The sequence below is a fragment of the Aythya marila genome (assembly GCF_965140915.1).
Source record: "Aythya marila genome assembly, chromosome: 8".
In the NCBI taxonomy this organism is placed as follows: Eukaryota; Metazoa; Chordata; class Aves; order Anseriformes; family Anatidae; genus Aythya; species Aythya marila.
The window spans coordinates 31,299,895-31,318,452 of NC_139049.1; the positions used below are offsets into that span (position 1 = coordinate 31,299,895).

At 48.7% G+C, this 18,558-nt stretch overlaps 1 protein-coding gene across 7 annotated transcripts; it reads right to left on the minus strand.

Annotated features, from left to right (window-relative positions):
* Window positions 1-65: 65 nt before the first annotated feature.
* On the minus strand, window positions 66-17,314 carry SERBP1 (SERPINE1 mRNA binding protein 1). 7 transcript variants are annotated; one of them, XM_082765999.1, is made up of 10 exons: window positions 16,805-17,314; window positions 13,983-14,151; window positions 12,840-12,995; window positions 12,634-12,729; window positions 11,989-12,063; window positions 9,696-9,873; window positions 6,642-6,689; window positions 4,220-4,393; window positions 3,191-3,229; window positions 66-2,313 (listed from the first exon to the last, which is right to left on the minus strand). In XM_082765999.1, exons 1-10 carry the CDS (start codon window positions 17,199-17,201, stop codon window positions 2,257-2,259), a joined length of 1,389 nt encoding a protein of 462 aa, XP_082622125.1. In that variant the 5' UTR covers window positions 17,202-17,314; the 3' UTR covers window positions 66-2,256. The 7 variants fall into 7 exon arrangements, with proteins under 7 accessions (XP_082622125.1, XP_082622126.1, XP_082622127.1 ...); XM_082766000.1 differs by having other exon boundaries at window positions 12,634-12,705; window positions 16,805-17,313; XM_082766001.1 differs by having other exon boundaries at window positions 12,634-12,705; window positions 12,840-12,977; window positions 16,805-17,312.
* Between the last annotated feature and the right edge of the window lie 1,244 nt (window positions 17,315-18,558).

Sequence of the window (18,558 nt, forward strand, 5' to 3'; positions counted from 1 at the left end):
GACCCAGATGACACGCTGCTAACCTAGGCGTTTTCACCTCCGTGTGTTTCATGACATTTCTAAAAGAGCATGAAAATAAACCTTTATTTCAGTTAACACCCACCAATATTAAAGATAGACGTTCACAGTTTTAGTTCTCGACAGGAATGGACTCAAAGAGGCAAATGTACATCTAGCAGAGCAGACAGACCAGGGATAAGCTCAAGCTGTCCTGAAAGTCATCCGTGACATGCCACCGGGAAACTGCTCTCTATCCTACAGCAGGGAAAGGGAAAGCTTCTGGCCAAGTTTGGCCAGCAGGGCCCCGAGGGACTGGAGGGCCCCGCAGTGTTTCTGCACATCAAGGTGTTTGTTTAGTTGTATTATAAGAGGTTTCCCTAACGCTGGAAGTGCAGCACGTCCTACCCAAGGAGGCAGAAGAGAAACAGCTCGGTGCCAGAAGTAGCACAGCCTGTGTCAGATCTGCTTGGTCAGAAGTGAACCGAGAGAGATCCCCATCCACTGCTTGAAAGCTCGCCCCTTCTCACAGCCTGGTACCTCCACTGACAGGTGAGCGCACTAAGGAATAATTGATGGTATTAACAGTGGTTTGCAACAAAAACTTCTGTAGAAAATAGCTCGGGTAAATCAAGCCAGCTAAACCCCGCCGTTAAGGAGTTGGGTATTACATATTCAAAGGTCTCCGATACTTTTTGCCTGTCCTGTACAGCTTTTAAAAAAATAGGGCATTACCATTTGTTTCCTACCTACCTAGTTAAGAAACTACAAATGTTATAAGCTGTCCAAAGTGTAAAACATTAAATAAAATGAAAACCCCGCTTCTAGTCTCCTAACGAATGCTGCAGATAAAACCCCAAGAAACCCTCGTTATTTGTCCTTCTCTCACCTCCTTTTGGGTACCGCGTGGTAATGTTCCTGTTCACAGGGATTAAATTAAACCTACGAGTTCCTACGGCGGTCTGAAGAACTTCTTACAATCGCTCTCTGGAAAACATTCCTTTGTCAGCTAGCAATCAGCACTGCACAAAATCCAGAACTAAATCCAGATGAAAAGGGGAAATGTCAGGGGTCGTTTTGCCTTTTCTTTTTTTTTTTTTTGTATCACACACAGATTGCAATGCCCCTGCTTGATACAGGAGCCAGGACTCCCTCCTGCCACACCAACCTCAGCCCGTGGCTGCTGCTGCTTCAGAACTGCCTCTGCGGGAGCAGTGCTGCGAGCACATCAGATGCTGATGCACTTCTCACTGCTGCTTAATCCCACGGCCCAGCCGTAGTCCAGACAGACTACCCGAGCAGCAGCTACCACCTTCCCCCCCTCCCGGCTCCAAACAGGAAAGGTCACTCATCTGCAGGGTGTTCTCCCAAAGAAAAAGCATAGGTAATTTAAAAACTTCTTTTCTTTTTGCCAACAAAGCATCTTGTTCTGTTGAAGGGACAAGGAGGAGGGAATAGAGGTAAAAAGGGTGAGTGAAAGGTGTAATACATTAACTTTAAAAAACTGTTTAGACCAATTATCCACACATCATCGCTGGATCGATACACAGGTATGCAACTACAAACCAATGTGCTTTGAGTGTTTTTCAAGTATCTGGTATCAATTTTGTATAAAGATTTTGCGTCAACAAACTACCGAACAGATGAAAATGACTGCTTCTCCAAGTCTGAAATTAAGCTTAAAACTAAAGTACTCCAGGAGTTAGCACTCCGTACAGCACTACCAGTCTGCCAAATTAAAGGTTCGTGTATTCCAGAAGACCATGGGCTGGTAAAAACCCGCTGAACAGGAATTAAGGAAACAGGAATAGTGTGCAATAATTAAAAACCAGTTTGCAGTTTGGGGGGGAAAACGTCTAAAATCCTGAATTAAAAAACACAAATGAAGTGAAAGCTTTTAACTGGTACACACTGTTCACACCTATATTTCAAGTTTGGAAACGCATATTTTCAAGCAGCAATACAAAAAAGTATCCATGAAGAATGCATAATCTCTGAAAAAATTATGAAAACATCCCTGCTACCATTACATTTCTAAATACAAAACTGACTACCATATTGTTGCTTCTGTGTAGCGAGAGAAGTTCATTTTCAAAACAGATAAAATTCAGTCTTTAGGTGTGAATGGTATGAATGACAGTCTCTTTTTTTCTTTTTTTTTTTTTTTGTTTTAAATTTCTTAGTTGTTTAGGATCCTTAAGCATGCAAGCCTCGGAGAGGAAGGCCCGACGAGGGCAGGGTTGGCTTATGACATCCAGTTTAGGACAGAGCTGGGAAAGCCTCTGGGTCATCTACATCAGGAGCAGAAGCACTCGACTGGAAGAGAAACATTGGAGAGTTATTTTATTACCCTCAGCAGCACCAAGCCCTGCCACATCCTTAGCCCCTCGCCCATCACCATGTCCTGCTGTCAGTGCTGCCCACCTACCCCGCAGGCACAGCACCTTGTTTTCTTTTTCCTGAGGAGAAGTTGGCCATGGATATGTTTTTTAATTGAAACCATCTTTAGAGACATTGGAGAAATCAAGTGGGCCACATTTGCACGATTATAGCACTAGCTTACATCGTGCTTTTTTTTTTTTTCCTCATTCTTCACAAGCTCCCTACACGAAGCAGCAGCACACAACCATCAGCTCTTACTGATGGACACCACTGAAGTGTTACAGACAAGGCCTGTTCACAGCACACATCGAGTTTCCCACATTTAACTTTCCTCATTCAGCAGCTGGTTGTTAATAAAAAAATTTGTATCAATCTATCAGACGGTACCCAGAAATCTCCTCAGTACTTCCCTAGCAGTTTTTTTTTTAAATTATTGTTGTTCTGTTTTTAAAAGGCTCTGTGCCACGCCTGAAAAAACAGCACTGCGATGAAATGCAGAAAGGAAGCACTGGAGAATCACCTTGCATGAGAAACGCGGATAGGGAGAAGAGTGGAAAGAGAATAGTGGAAATTTCTGTAAACTTCTACATTTAACAGGACAGAAATTAAACCATCCCGATAAAACCTGTGTCAGCAGCCACAGGAAGGACTAAGTCCCTGCAGAAGCAGCCAGGCCACAGACTGGCTGCCTCGCTGCGGGGTAGAGCAGAGGGCAGGCCGAGGCAGGCTGCCTGCTGAGGGAGGGGAGCTGCTCCCTGCAGCGGGACGGCCGTGCTCAGGGGTAGGGGAAGCGCCAGCAGCGATCACCAACCTGGTTGGGCGTGTGGATCACGTCAAACTCCTTCACCAACTGGAAGGAAAGGAACACCGTCAGCAGAAAGTTAGCTGCAGGTCTCCAAGTGCTTAACTACTTCATGACAGCAGCCTCGAAGAGGATGCCATGCTAGTGAGACAACTCGGAGCAAAACCCACCCCCGTTTAGGATCAATTCCTTATCATTTTCCTGAACTGATCTTCCTGTACTGTTATCAGGGGAGATTTTCTAACTGGTACATCTGAAAACTTAAGAGATGCAGCAAAGAGAAAGCCAGCATCCTGCAAGAGGCAAAAACGAACAAACCTGGTTTATGTGAAAGAAGTCAGGCCACCCAGCCTGAACTCATTTCCTAGCAGGCAGCGATCTGAGTAACTGCATTTATGGCAAGTAAGTGACCTGCATTTGGGCAGATCTTTCCTACAGCTGTCCTACAGCCCTTCAGCCCTACACACTCTCCCCAGGCCCCCTGCAATACTTCTTCTGATCATTTCTTTAGGGCTTTAAGACTAAAGTGAAAAACTCCTGCACACTAGGAAAAATACACCAAGTCCTACTTCTGCATGAATGCCCCTCATTTCCTCAAATTCGAGGCAGAGCACGCTGCCATAAAACTAGTCGCCTTCAGCCTCAAAGGCTCACTGAGTACACGTGGCCCTGAGTGCATCCAAAATCTCCAGCACCGTGGTTCTGCTCGGGCACCAACGGGAGTGTCTGACGGTGCTCAGACCCATCCACGGACAAATCATTTTTCAGGTTCAGATCCAGCTTTCCAAGAGGGGCCTTTTTTAGCCCAACCTACTCCCCACTCTCCCCCTTTTTGTGTGTCCACTGCTAAAACCCTCCCCCTTTTGCCCTAACAGTAAACTAGTTCAAAGTCAGCTTGCAAAAAACACACGTTCTACTTGGTTTTAACCTGCAGCTCAATTCCTGAGCAATTCCCCAAGAGCTAAAGACACCCAGGACAGCATGCAAGAGCCCCAGTGTCACGTATGCTGCCCTGCAGACGAAGCTGCAGCTACCCACCTTGTCAGTCCTGCCTCCGCGGCTGGCCCTGCCACCACGCCCTCGGCCACCCCGTCCCCCTCGGCCACCGCGTCCGGGGCGGCCAAGGTCTCCAAAGTTGATCTCCAGCTGGGACGTGATGTCGTTGGCGGGCTTACGGAAGTGGTGATCCATTACAGAGTCCTCAGCATGAGCCTGCAACGAGGGGTGTGAGTGAGTGAGAGCAACCACCAAGGAAATGTCTTCAGCTGCAGCTGCACTCTCACCAGAGCAGGGCTGCTACGAACCGAGCGGTACCACAAAGCGCACACAGGTCACATTCTCTGAGTTTAGGCACTCCAACAAAGCCATTTCACATCTTCAGGATACTGAGGGAAAGTCTAGAGCTCCTTCACAGGAACAAGACCAGGCTCACCTGAGACCAAACTGACTATGGAGCCAAAAAGAGCCCTACTTTCTAGCTTTTCACTTCCTCACACGTCCTATTCTGAGGAATCTTCGGGTTCTGCCAATTCATTTATTTTTAAGTACTCAGCAATCCATCTCAATTTTGCTCAGCGAGTGGTTTACACTCCATTTGCCTGGCTTTGTGTAAATATTTAAAGCAAGAGAGACCGCAAGGACCCCTTACTGTTTGTAGTAGCCACAACAGGCAGCGAGAAGAGGCACCACCACCCTCCAGATAGCGTAACTGGGGTAACCTGCACATTTCTGCTAAAACAGAGAACTGATCACACAAATCACGCTGAGAAATGACTCCTGTGACTCGTACCACCTCTGCCACGATCAAACAGCCTCTCACAGCTCCTTGTTCCCAACGCATGAAGGATGAGAAACCCGAGCCCAAGAGCAAGGTGTGTGCTGACCGGTTCCACCTAACGCCCTGGGCGCAGCTCGGCAGCACAGCCCTGAGCACAACAAGCACCAGCTATGTTTATTTCTCCTACTTTGCACAGAACGATTTCTCCGTCTGATAAGTCCGGTTTTGGCACTACAAAGATAAACAAAAGGCAGAACTGCCCGCACAGGATCAGGCTGGGTTTATCCTGCTGCCTCCTACAAAGCCCACTCGTGGTGTTTGGCAGCAGCCCTTCCTCCCCTGCAGCCTCCCAGCTCCTGCAGTATCAAGGGTAAGCGCCCTGCAATCAGGGGGGACACCTTTAATTACCACTTGTTGATCCTGCTCAAGGCAGCAGTGGATACAGAGGGGGCTGCAGCCCAAAGGCTGAAAGCTGCTCTTGGAGATGCCTCGGGTCAGCCCCAACACCCCAAAGTCTCTGCCCCCATGGATTTTTTTTTATTTATTAACCCCTTTCCAGGCCCAGCTGTGCCCGTGGCCTCCCCAGCACCCCGTAGAGGAGGGCACAGGGACAGCTCCCACTCCACGCTGCTTCATTTCAAACACATCCCATCGGGGTATTTATTCCAGGTAACTGCTGCTCCCTGGCCGATTCCACCAATTCCACTCCCACCCCTGAGAGCTCTTTTCCAAGCCCCAGAAGTCAGCCTCAGCAGGTCCTGTTCAGAGAACCTGGCACGGCACAAGCAGAGCTCTGATACCCCAACGCAGGTGGTGGCAGCTCTGGGGATTGCTGCAGCACCACTTTTTGGCATGGTTTCACTTCCTCTCTCATTACCTACTGTTTTCACCTGCTGCTTTGGTCCCTGCAAGGTATTAAGATGGTACTTTCAGCTGTCTGGTAGTTCAACGACTTCTTTCTGAGAGGTGGTATCGTATCAGTGCCTTGGTACAGCAGTCCTGTGCGTTTCCTTCCCTACACTGTTACTGAACGAAAAATTAACTGCAGTCTACCAAAACATTGTATTTTTACAATTTCACTTGGATTTAACCACTAAACTCACCAAGCAGCAGATTTTACGTGTAACCTACGGAATTTTTTACCCCGAATAACTCAAGATGATGTAAAACACTAGAAGATGACTTGGCACCTCTTCCTTGTTCTCTTCCCGATGTTGGGTGGTAACACACAGTCCCAGACACGCCACAGGACTGCTTATTGTGAATCAGCTTGGGAAGTATTTAATTGGCACGCACTGCAGCTCTCGGCCGTGCTCTGATCTAGTAACTGATAGCTTCCTGAAGGCATCGGGTGCTGCACGTGTGGGTCCCAGGGAAGGCTGTCGAAAATGTTAAGAACAAGCTGCTAACGGGAAGGGAGCCAAAGCAGAGAGATGGAAAACAGCAACAACAAAATGCAAGAGATTCATGACAGAAGCATTTGTGGTAAGGCTGGAATTCAGCTTCGTTAGGAGCAGAGGTACTAATTACGAGGAGTCCTATGTGGTGCATGGTGAGACAACAGGCATGGACAGAAGAGCTTCGTATTTGCTAGTTTTGTGACTTCTTTGCGTCAAAGACCTTCGTTTGAGAAGGGGCTCGGATCAAAACCCACACTGCCAGTTAGATATAAAGGATCAGTACCTCATTCGACTCCAGCTGACTCCCCTGCATTTCTGTCATCGCCTTTGTCTGATGAAAGTTGCGTGTCCACGCCCAAGTGACAAAAGAACAAGGGGAGAAAACAAAAGGGAGAGATGAGACTCAGCTACACACAGAAACAACAGGTAACAAGGTCGCACGAGCTTGGGTACGGGTGGCACTGAGCACTCGGGGCAGCAGAAGGATGAGAGCAAGTTGTGCAGCCAGAAGGAGCAGAGGATGGACTTGTAGGGGGAGACAGACATCTCAGGTCAGGAATAAGAAGTTGTTTAATGCAAGCTGCTGGGAGCTCCCCGAGGCACAGAGCTGCAAGAGATGGTGGAGCTGGGGGCTGGCTTTGTTCAGAATAATTCCTGTTAATGGAACAAGGCTTTCTGCACGGCCTGGATTCAAGAGCAACTCCTCTCCGTTTTGAGAGGATGAACTATCTTCCAGAACACGTTTCCCAGCCCTCCATTGTGAGCTCCTCTCTAAGGAAATGATTAGAGCAGCAAGAAAGCCTCAAGTCCCGGAGAAGGGGCCCAGCGCAGCAGATGAACAGAGCAGGAACCGATGTACCACGAGGTGAATTGTTCCAAGGAACTTGCAGCGAACTCTCAAACTGAGATGAGATCTTAAAATTTGTTAACTCCTTCCCATTTTTTTGTTCAGCTGCATCAGCAGAACAAAATACTGAAGACATTACGCCAGCTGCAGAGAAGGAGAAGGATCTCTTACGACGTGACCCAGCCTTCTGGAAGGAGGCTCAGCACACGAGGGCTGCCAGCACATATGGATTTGAAGTAGACAGCAAGAATCTGAGAGGGTATGAGGAGTCCACTGCACGTAACGTGTCACTTTCTAGTAATTGCATGGCAAGGGGGAAAGAGAGGGAAGACCCAAGACACAGCTGAGCATTTCAGCCCTCAGTGAGGAACAGGAGGAGGAGGAGGGCAGCTCTTTCACAAGACTGAGGCAGATGAGCAGCACTAGATCCCCACGTGCTTCCTAGGGCGTTCTCCCAGGAGATCTCAAGCTACAAGAACAAGGAAGGTTCTTGCAACACTGAACTCCCAATTTCTCAGAAAAATCTGCTGGTACACATTGCGATTACTCAAGTACAGAAGTTTTGGGGCTGAAACCCAGAATTTACCTATAAACCAAGTCACTTGCACATATCAACACCCTTCTTATCACTGTCACAGAAGCCTTACACCAACCTCACCTCAAGACTCAAAGGGATGTCCAAGAAGACGGAGAGCAAGAGCAGTGGATGATGAGGAGGCTTTGTTCCTAACTTCTCATCATTCCACCCTCTCAAACTCTTCACAAGAGAACTGCAGCCAAAGCTTTGCTAACACCTGTGTTTCAAGAACTGTCCTGCTCTAAAACTCGCAGAACACACGCTGTCTCCCAGGGGATCAGCGAACAATGAATTACTGCAGTGGGCACAGACGTTTGCTGGATAGAATCTGGAAGCTTCTAGATTTGAAGGCACTTTTCTTGGTTTCTCACTTCTGTGCTTATACAGCCAGGAACAGTTAACTTAGGCAAGTGTTAAACGTACCCAATTCATTCATACCAGCGTAAATTAACTGGATAAACCTCAAAAAGAACAACCTACTAATTAGTGAAGTAATTTGATTACTCCTTCTCCTTATCTATTAACTGATTTATTTTTTGGATGGAGTTTTGCAGCTTGTAACTACCCAAGAACACAACCATCTTCTTACCCTATCATATGTTTGTACGTTTAAGAAAATACTGCATGCCACTAACTGAACATCACACACAGCTGCTCCAGAGACTGGAGCTGGGGGGAATTTCTTGACACTCGCAGGATTCCAGTTTAATACATCCTGGTAAAGTCAGTGAGAACTTCTGTTCAACTTCATTGTCCTAGTACGCAGCAGCATTGAGTCTAGCTCTATTTCAGAGAAAGCAGCATTTTATGAAGATTTCAAGCACTAAGCAGCTTCAGGAAAACAACAGAACTACTGCACACGGTAGGAAAAGAAAATGGCATGGTTGTGGCAAACTCGTTCCGAGTTCAATGAGATCAGAAATGGAGTTCTCATGGCAAAGTGATGAACAGCGCTTCCCATTGCACACCAGGCCCCAGCTTACAAGAAAAAAGTGACAAGGTGTAAACAACCGAAATACACATCAGAAGACCAAGCAGCACATTACACAGTGTTGAGTTACTTGAAAGGGAGTCAAAACCATCTGCTGAACAGAGCCAAAGGCCATCTCAGATATTACAGAGTGTTAAAAGCAAGAGATTAAAAGGTCCTGACAGTTCTGGAACTGAATCCAGCTGCCATCGCCCTGCATTAGGGAACAGAGCTCTCAGCACCTCCCTCCCTCTGAAGTGGGACAGATGTGTCTCTCCCGGGCACGCTCACTATTTAAGAAGGAAATTACACTTTGTAATGACCACAATGGGTACGTTTGAGAAACTACAGTGTTAAAGTGATTCTGCAGCAACTACGTGCAGTATCGCTGCAGCATACAAACATCATTCACCTGGTGGCTACAGGAACTTCAGAGGCACATGGCCACGGAGCATTACAGAACCAGAAGCCACAAACTTCAGGCACCGAGGTGGCTGAGGCACCACCAGTATTTATTTCTTCAGTCTGACACAGAGTTTAGCAGGCAGGCAGTCTGCACGCTGAGTGAGGCTAACAGAAGTGGGAACCCTTTTTAAAAAGCGAGAAAATTTAATTGTGATGAACAAACTTCTGAAGAAATGCTCACCACGGGACAGTCCTTACGACATGACCCAGCAGCACTGCAGTCTCCACTCGGAGAGGTTAGGTTGTAACACAGCATTTACATATCAGCCCAAGGACATACACCAAACACAAGAACAAACCATTTGAAGAGCAGCTACTGCTGCACAGCCTCAACTTTACGATGAGAAATGTTATTCTCACTCGATAAACTTTCAGCACTAGGTCAGCCTGTTGGAGCAGAGCTTTCCCCTCCAGAAATATGCATCAACAGACAAGCCTAAACAATCCGGACACTAGCAAATATCGAAAATCACTTTACCTCCTCGCTCTTTGACTTGTGAAGAACAAATCCTTTTTTCCATTGCCCATCAGCACCCTCATTTGGTTTACGGATGTTGAACTCAACTTTTGCACGATCCTTACTTTGAATAGCTTTCCATTCGTCCAGGGTCATTTCCTTAGGACCTTCCTCCTTAACTTCTTCAACCTCATTCTCCCTGTGGTAAATTCACGGATACCATGATCATCACTTGGAATTCGTACTCCATACACAGAGAATTCAAAAGCAGTTCCTCATCAGCACCAGATTATAATAACCATTTCCATTGTTACAAAAAAAGCATTGAAATGTGTGTATTTATCTAAAACCCAATTCCCCCTCTCTCACTGATGCTGTCTGTTCTCCATATTAATTGCAATTTGCTTTCCAACGTGGGAGCCCACCTTCTCCAACAGACTGTAACAAGTTTCTCAACCTTTTCCAAGACCTTCCTCACATTTCAAGTTGGACAGTGAGATGGAGCTTGTTCTTACCGTAATGTTCAGAATTTTATTTTTAATAATCAGCTTCCTTTATTCCAAGACAGTTATTAACATCCCAGGTAACCAATTTTTACTCTCAGCTAACTTGACAAAGCAAGCGCACACAACTCAGTGACTTGAGATGTATCACCTCATTGTAAATCCTCTCCAGCTCCTGCCAAAGAGCTATTTTTAAGTAAAACACAGCCACCATGTTCAGTAACAGATCGTGTTCCAGCTATACAGGCAGTCAATCCTCTCATCATTCTTCTGCGTGCTTATGCAACTCCATTTGATTTACGAGGTATTTTGACATTACAGAAGGGTAGTGTCACATGTGCAGCACAAACATCACAAAAGCATCAACTTAGAAGAAAAGGTTTTTCTGCAGCCATTAATTTTGATGTAATAACAAAGAGGTTTTGCATCAGAATTACTCTATTTCAGATTTTTCGCATTCCACAGAACAGAATCATTTTTTTTAAATGTTACATATTCAAAAGCATGCTTATTGCTCGGTGCAAAGACACTACTCCTTGGTATTCCCCCTATTTTCATCCAGTAAAACCTCCCACAGTTCTACTGAAATATTTAAATTAGCGATCCAGAATAGACAAACTGGAAATTAACCCGTGTGAAGATGCTTGTAAATGTAACTGTTGGATTGCAGCAGAAGTGGTATACTTGAAACCACAAAGAACACTCATTTTCTGCAGATCTGAGGAAGAAAAAAACCCATCAGAACTTTGCAGATGGCTGATCTGCACAAGGACAGGTTGGTATCTGTTGAAGCACCAGGACACTACTACTAAAGACCCAGAAAATACTGCATACACAGCTAATTTCGTAGATCCAGATTTGTAACACAATTTTTTTCCAGGACTAGCTAGTTTGTATTTTCTGACCAACGCTGAAGCTGTAGTTGCTTAAAAATCCTTGGGCTCCTTCTGTTTACAAGACAACTTTACCCTTGGACACCCAGAACCTCAGAGAAATGACAGCATTTAGTGATGTAATTAAAAGAAATCACTTAATCTCTACTGAGCAGTTGTCTCCCCTTTACCACTAACTGAGGAAATCAAGCTACAGATGACTGCACACTAAAAATTGTGGGCAAACAGGTATTTAATATACCCATTTGCCATTTTCTTTTGAATGCACCATAGAACACGCATTAAAATACTGCACTTCCCTAAAAAATGGTATTCCACCAAATGAAGTTCAGGTCCCACAACTGACCACTCTGCTTCTCTGAAGTTATTTGATTCACCCAGTCACTGGCTTCTTCTTTAACAGTGTCCAAGTGAAATGAGAAGCAACTTCACTTCTCAGATGCCCAGAAGCCAGTGAATGGAAGAGTGAGATACATCCCTGCTTCCACAACACCAGCCACACTGTCTCAGCAGTTGTTTTGAAAAGCTAAGTTTAAAGAGTTGCCTTCCACCGTCAGAAGAACATCCCATCCCCTCTGCTTGGTTGTTCTAAGTAGTTACGAGCGTGGTTGCTTTTGGATTTGGTACTTGCACTTGCAATCCTGAGATCCTAAGCACATTACAACTGATTATTAATAACTAAATCTGAAAGTGACCTAAGAGCTTGTGTGACGTTAACAGAAAGTTCAAGATAACTTCTACAGATGTAGATTATTTTTTTAGGAGACAGGTTTTCAGCTAGATTGTGATTCTGGATCTACTAAAGGACATAATCTGAATGCTGTAAAAGCAGAAGTAGGAAAATGATCAGAAGTTAAAGGCAAATCATCGATACCTTTGAAGCAATCAAAGAACATCTGAAAAGAGGGGGCTACTCACTTATTTTCAGAGTCAGCAGGCGGATGTTCCTCTCCCTCTGGCGTTTCCTCAGTTACAGCCGACTGATCCAACTCGCTGTAATCACATTTTTTAAATTTAAAGTTCATCCCTACTTCAAACTATGCAAGACGAATGACTAGGTTCTATAGGACATAGTTCTTTTTAAAGAAGAGTAGGCTGTGTCTATTTCATTAAAAATTGCTGCCCTCCCCACCGGTACAATTCTGTCTTCCATCTTCCCTTGTTTTTCCCCACTGAGAAGCTCCCATTCTGAACGCCTCCCATTATACCTTGAGACACTAAAGGCATCTAGACATTGACAACATTGTTTTCACTGCAATACTTGGAGAAAAGTATGCTTAACGTGATAAAAAAGCTGTGAAAACTCAGCTGTTCTTAGTAAAAGAAGTACAAGACAGCCCCCATTCCAAACTTCAAAAAAAAAAATCCCCATTTTAGAAGTCGAAGCCATCTCATCCATTACTAAGTTTGTAATTTTTTGAATTCTGCAAAGGCTTCTTTACTAGTTTACCAAAAATTACCAAAACCAAAGGCAAAAAAGCAGCCTTGGTTTACGTTTTGCAAGGCGTAGCAATTTGGATTTATTAACACAGTGCTAATTCTGAGGAATTAGTGATTACTAACGTTAGCTCATCTTTGACGGTTCCCCAGTTGTGTGATCCACTGCCACCACGCTTGTCCTCATGCTTCAGGCCGCTGAAATGTGAATGTGAAACAGAACTAACAAAACTGAGTTAACATCATAGTGTCCAGATACAGGAATTCAAAGGCAAACTTAAAAACGTAATTACTGTAAAGAACAGCCAAAGAAGCAGTAGAGGAAGACTTACGATCTATCGCTGCCACTATGTCTGTCAAATTCACGCTTGCCACGAGAGTCAAACCCATCTCCTCTGCCCATGCCACGGCCACGGCCACGTCCTCTTCCAAGTCCACCACGTCCACGCATAGGTCGGTCAAGAATGGGTCTAGATGGAACAGGCAAACTGCAGTACTTCACCACCAGGAGTTTATGACATGGCTCTTACGGTTTTCTTTTTCCTCTAGCAAGAATTTTATTTACTTACTTCTCCTTTGATAATTACTTTTTGTGCTTATGTCAGGACTCTCAACTTCTAAGGAAAAATTGCCTCCCTGCGTGGCGTGGGCTCCCTGGGGGCGGTTGGTGCCCCACGCCTGGCGGGGTGCAGGAGGCGTTTGGGTGATGGCCTCGGGAATGTGATGGCCTGGGGGTGGGCAGGCAGCTGGGCTGCAGGGTCTTTGGGGGGCCCTTCCAAAGGGACTCATTCTATGTACAGTTCAACACCAAACCCACGTGCAGTCTGCATTTTACAATCTGGAAGAAACACTCTTCTGGGTTACTATTTGCATCTTCTGCCCACTATTCCAACCCAGTGTTTGTGCTGTGTCACACCACTAGCTGATGCCACGATTTCCACTCATCTCACGCTCACCCAAATTTAGAAGTATTTTAGCAGTGACTATCACACGACACTTTGAACACCTGAGCCGTAAGATGGCTTCATCACTTCCAGATCTGAAGCCACTGCAGCCAAGGTGTGAACACCTACACAGCCAAACTTGCGCTGGCTTGAAGGCAGCTGTATGGATTTAAGCAACAGCCGTAAGAGCTACACTTGAGCTCCTCTTCTCCTCTCTGAAATGGATTGTGAGGAGTGTGGTGGGTACCCAACTGATTTAAGCCATGCCTCCTGTTAAACCAACAGGACTGTTCACATTACGTGATTCCTGGTCTAGAACTTGAGCCACGTTTGCCAATAAGGTCATGCAAAAGGAAAGAGAGGTGTTTTGTCACAGGCTCTTCTTGTGACTGACAAATCCAATTCCATCTATTAAATTTTGAGTGGAACAGTGTTTTTTTTTTTTTTTTTTTTTAAGCTTAGTAGCAGAAGATAGGACAGCCCCGCTCCAGAATATCACAAAGTTCCTCCTCACACAAGAGAAGTTCTTACTTATCAACGGAAAATTCTCCTCCTTCGCCCTTCTCATCAGCAGGTTTATCAAATCGGCGCTCGCGAGGAGGTCGCCGCTCCGGTCTCCTTTCGATGGGCTTGCCTTCCCCCTGCTGCTGCTGCTGCTGTTGCTGCTGCTGGTCAGGCCTCCTGCCAATGCGCCTTATCCCTGAAACATCAGGCAAAACACATCAGCAGAATGCGGAGCTGCTCCGGGAGAGATACAGGTTGTAGCACTGTGACCGTAAGCAGGAATTCAAGTTTTTCTTCTAACCCTGTGACCACACAACCACCGGAACAATACCTTTATAAAAAGGTCACTGCAGACCATTTGACTCTTCTACTCCACGTTTTTAGGCAATCAAGCTGCATTTCGTACAAGCGTACGCTCTTATAGTGCTGCAGAAACCAAGACCTGTCAGAGCACACACACGTTAGGGACCTGTGGTAAGTGACCAGCCTGCGGAGGGTCGAGATGAGTTCTGGTTTTCCCTGAAGGGTACTTGGGCACTTCTCAGGCAGCCCCTGGGCTTCTCCTTTGGTAGGCACCAAAGGGTCAGCAACTTCACTGCAACTACGTCCCTGTGACAGCCGCCTTGCTTCATCCTAACGCGTGCTGCCCGGAGATATTTGTGGCCAGCAGGAGTACCCAGGCAAGGCACCCTAAGGAGCGGCGAGCCCCCTACAAAAGGGGCTGCTCACTGCGTGGAGCGCTGCCCCACACTGCCCCACGTGCTCCAACACACTCCCTTTGGGGTGCGAGAGGGCTCTCGCACAGCTTTCCCTTCCACTCTCCTCCCGACAGGCCTGTTCCACAGCTCTTCCTGCAGAGCACTGCCACTCACCCCTCTCGTTATACTGCCCTATTTCCAAAATGTTTAGGGAAGAAAAAGCTCCCCAAACCGCCACCCACTCTGGCTGCCTCGAGAAGCGCGAGCTATCTTTTAAATTTTAAAAAAAGCCACTTTTTAATATTCTCCAAGAGAGAAGTTCCTGCCTAACAAGCAATGCCGTGCTGGGTGGGGCCCCAGAAGTTGCAGCTGTAATGATATCCAAGCCAACACACCCAGATGAACAATGTCTTCCTCACCTTACAAGCTGTACTTAGCATGAAGTTTGCATGACATGCGCTGCTTTTAGGGAGCCCTCGCTCCCCGAGGAACACGGGGGGGGTTAAATTTACCCTGAGAAGAGCTCTGGAGCTGAGAGGGACCATTTGATTCGGAGGCACAGGCTAGCAAGGGAAGCCAGCAGGCCGGTGGCAGACGGGAGGCATGCTGCAGAACTGGAATGAACAATCCACAGCTTTCAAATTTCAAGCTCTGCACTCACAAAAACCTGCTTCCAGGGGAGCCTCACCAAAGTGAGGGATCTTTTTGTGAGCAGCACAAAACTTTGAACTGGTATCCCACTAGCCAAATCATCCACACCTCTCCAGAGCAGGGCAGTAGTTTGGACAGAAATATATTCACTCAGAAACAAACCCCGGCACTGCCATGGCACCCAACACCTTGCCAGATGTGACCACTGTCTCCTACAGCAAGCAGAAATTTTCAATCCGGAAAGTGAATCTTCACTCCAGCGCTCCGGACACACTGCTGCAGAAGCAGGTCTGATTTTCTCCGTTTCATTGCTATAATAAGCCCCAAAATGCTATTTTTTTCCTCCGTAATGCAGTGTTTGCTCTTGAAAGTAAACACGAGAGCTGGGAGGTAAATATGAACAACTCGTCCTAGCAAAAAAACCAAGCCCTCGCGTTCTGTTGTGTCGGCCAAAAACACTGCCCATGTTTCAGGCTTGCCTCACGAGGGCTAACGCCATTAATCTGCATCTGACTAACATTTACAGAGGACGCAGGCTTAGTAAATTGCCACTTGGGACAAATTACTGCATTCCTCACGGGAAAAAAGCTCTCGAGTGTCACGCTTTAAAGTACAAAACATCCACAGGCAGCGAGTGCTGCAACACAGCTCCCAACTTCTGCTTGTTGCAGAGCCGTTTGGGGTTTTTTGCAGGTATTGCTTTGCACAGGAACGCGTTTTTACGCCGTATTAGAAAAGTTAAGGCGTGGTGGGGGCCGTTTGGCACTGTGGGAAGGGCAAAAGCGGCACCGCGCTTCCACGCAGCCCCACATTCAGGGCTGGGGGCATTTCTGTGAAGATCAGGGGAGTGAACTGCAGTTAGAAAATCAGCTCTTTGCTCGCACACCGAGTTTTCCCCAGGCTCTGGCACAGCCCGAGGGCCCCAGCAGCTCGCTGGGCGCCACGGCCGCGCTGCCCGCCACGGGAGCACGTGGAGGGCCGACACCTACCGCTTGTCACGCAGCGCCCTGTCACAGCCCTCGCTGCGCCCTGGCTGTATTTATTTACTCTATTTACACTCTGATTGCTTTTCTTTTACACGGAGTGAAGGCAGAACCCCTTGGCTCACCTGTCCAGAGAGGCCTGCTGGCTTCGCAGAGCCGTGTGGGGCGCACAGAGCCCACCCCCACCCCCGTGGCCGCACAGCATTTTGCAGGGGACCTTCTTTAGGGCGTGCTGAGCCCCGTCCCGAGCCGTGCCCCCAGCCCCGAGCCCAGCCCCAGCCCCAACCCCAGCCCCGGCTCCATTTTGGGCGCCTCGCGGGCGGCCACGTGCGGCGGCCCCGCGGGGCTCCAGAGGCCGGGCCCTGCCCCAGCAGGTGCCGAGAGAGCCCCGCTCCCAGCCCCACTCCCCCAGGAGGGACCTCCAGCAGGACCCCAACCCCCCAAAATAACAAAAAAACACCCCAAAACCCGCATCCCCTTTGTGCTGGGCCCTCCCTCCCCCCCCGTCCCCGCTCACCCTCCTTGCGCAGCGGGGCTCCGGGCTGCCCGCTCCCCTCCTCACGGCGGTCGGCGGCGCCCCCGGCCGAGGCGGCGAAGGGGGGCAGCGGGTTCTTGCGCTCCTTCTGCGACTCCCGGCGCAGCTGCTTGGCCGCGCTGCCGGCTCCCCCGCCGGCTCCCGCCTGGCCCGGGCCTCCGCCGCCGCCTCCAGCTCCGCCGCCCGCGGAGCCGCTCTGGGCCCCGGCCGGGCCCCCTCGGGCCCCTCCGCCCCCTTGGTGGCCGCCGCCGCCGCCGCTCTCTTTCCGCCGCGTCTCGGCCGCCCGCAGCACCTCGAAGGGGTCGGACTCGTCATCGAAGAGCTGGTCGAAGCGGTTGGTGACGACGCAGCCGAAGCCCTCCTGCAGGTGTCCGGGCATGATGGGGCCCCGTCGGCGGGATCCTGCTGCGATGCTGCCGGGCCCCCCCCCCCCCTTCTCTCCGCGCCCTGCCGCCTGCCGCACAAGATGGCCGGCCCCGAGCAGACGCGCTTCTCTTCCGGCGCCCGGCCGCATCCGGGCACCTCACCCCCGCGCGGGGACTCACGGGACTTGGAGGCGGCCCGCGCCCGCCGCCGCCCGCGCCCGCCCGCTGGACTACAACTCCCGGCGTGCCCCGCGCCGCCTTTAATGGGGAGGGGGGGTAAAAAAAGGGGGGGGGTGTGTCATGGCGGTGCCCCCCCCCCCCACCGAGGTGGCATCAGGGAGGGTGGTGGGCACAGGGCGCTGCTGAGGGGGCTCCGCGCGCAGCCCCGTCGCCCCCGCCAGAGGTGGTGTGGCAGCGGTGAATTGAGTCAAATTCGAGGCCCTGTCAATAAACAGTCCCCAAATCTGGAGTAAAACACCACATTTTTTAACACACTGTGCCCCACAAGTGTCACAAAGCACCTGGACATGCGGGTACTGAGCTGGGAGGCCAGCTGGCTGCAGCAGAGCGCCATTCCCCATACACCACCCCACCGTCCCGTAGGGTTTTTCACTGGAATGGCAGTCACAGCAGCTCTGTTTTGTTGGTTTTGCAAGGACCGTGCATATTTCACCTCCGCTTGTTGTACTGGTTCCATGCAAAGAGCTCTGCACTCTAGTGTCTTCTAGCCACCTAATGAAATCCCACTGTAGACAAAGCCAGCTGAGATATATTCAGTCTTCCTATTGCTCTGAGGGGAACATGCCCCAGTCACGGACCCACACATCGCCCTCAGACATGTCCAGAGGGAAAATTGTGCCCAGGGAGCAGCTCCATGTCCCTACAGCCACCCTGCAACCCCTAAAAATCTTTTGGGACAGGAAGGCCACGGGGGCAGGCGGTGGCATGGGTGCCCTGGGTACCCAAGGCCTCTGTGTGCTTGTCCCCGTGGTGGGTGTCAGCAGCACCGCTCCCTGTCCCCCTGTGGGGAGTCTGATTTTACAATAAAATCATGCACATCGTGAACATCACACGTCGTGCAGGTGAATATTGTTACAGGAACACGCTGCACGTGGAGGCTGGGCAACCTGGAGCGTGGACGCAGTGCTGCTGTCAAGAGATGGAGTTAACAGAGGGATGCGTTGCTCTTGGGAAGATAGTGTTTGTTTTTGCATTCAAAAGCTGTGAATCTGACGCCGCACACTAGCACTAAATGGCTTTTTAAAGCACGGCACTGCGATAAATGTGTCATTGAATGCAACTTCAGTGACACTGGTTTAAGAGGTTTGCTGCTATAACCAATAAAACTTGTTGTTTCACAACCTGAAAGAT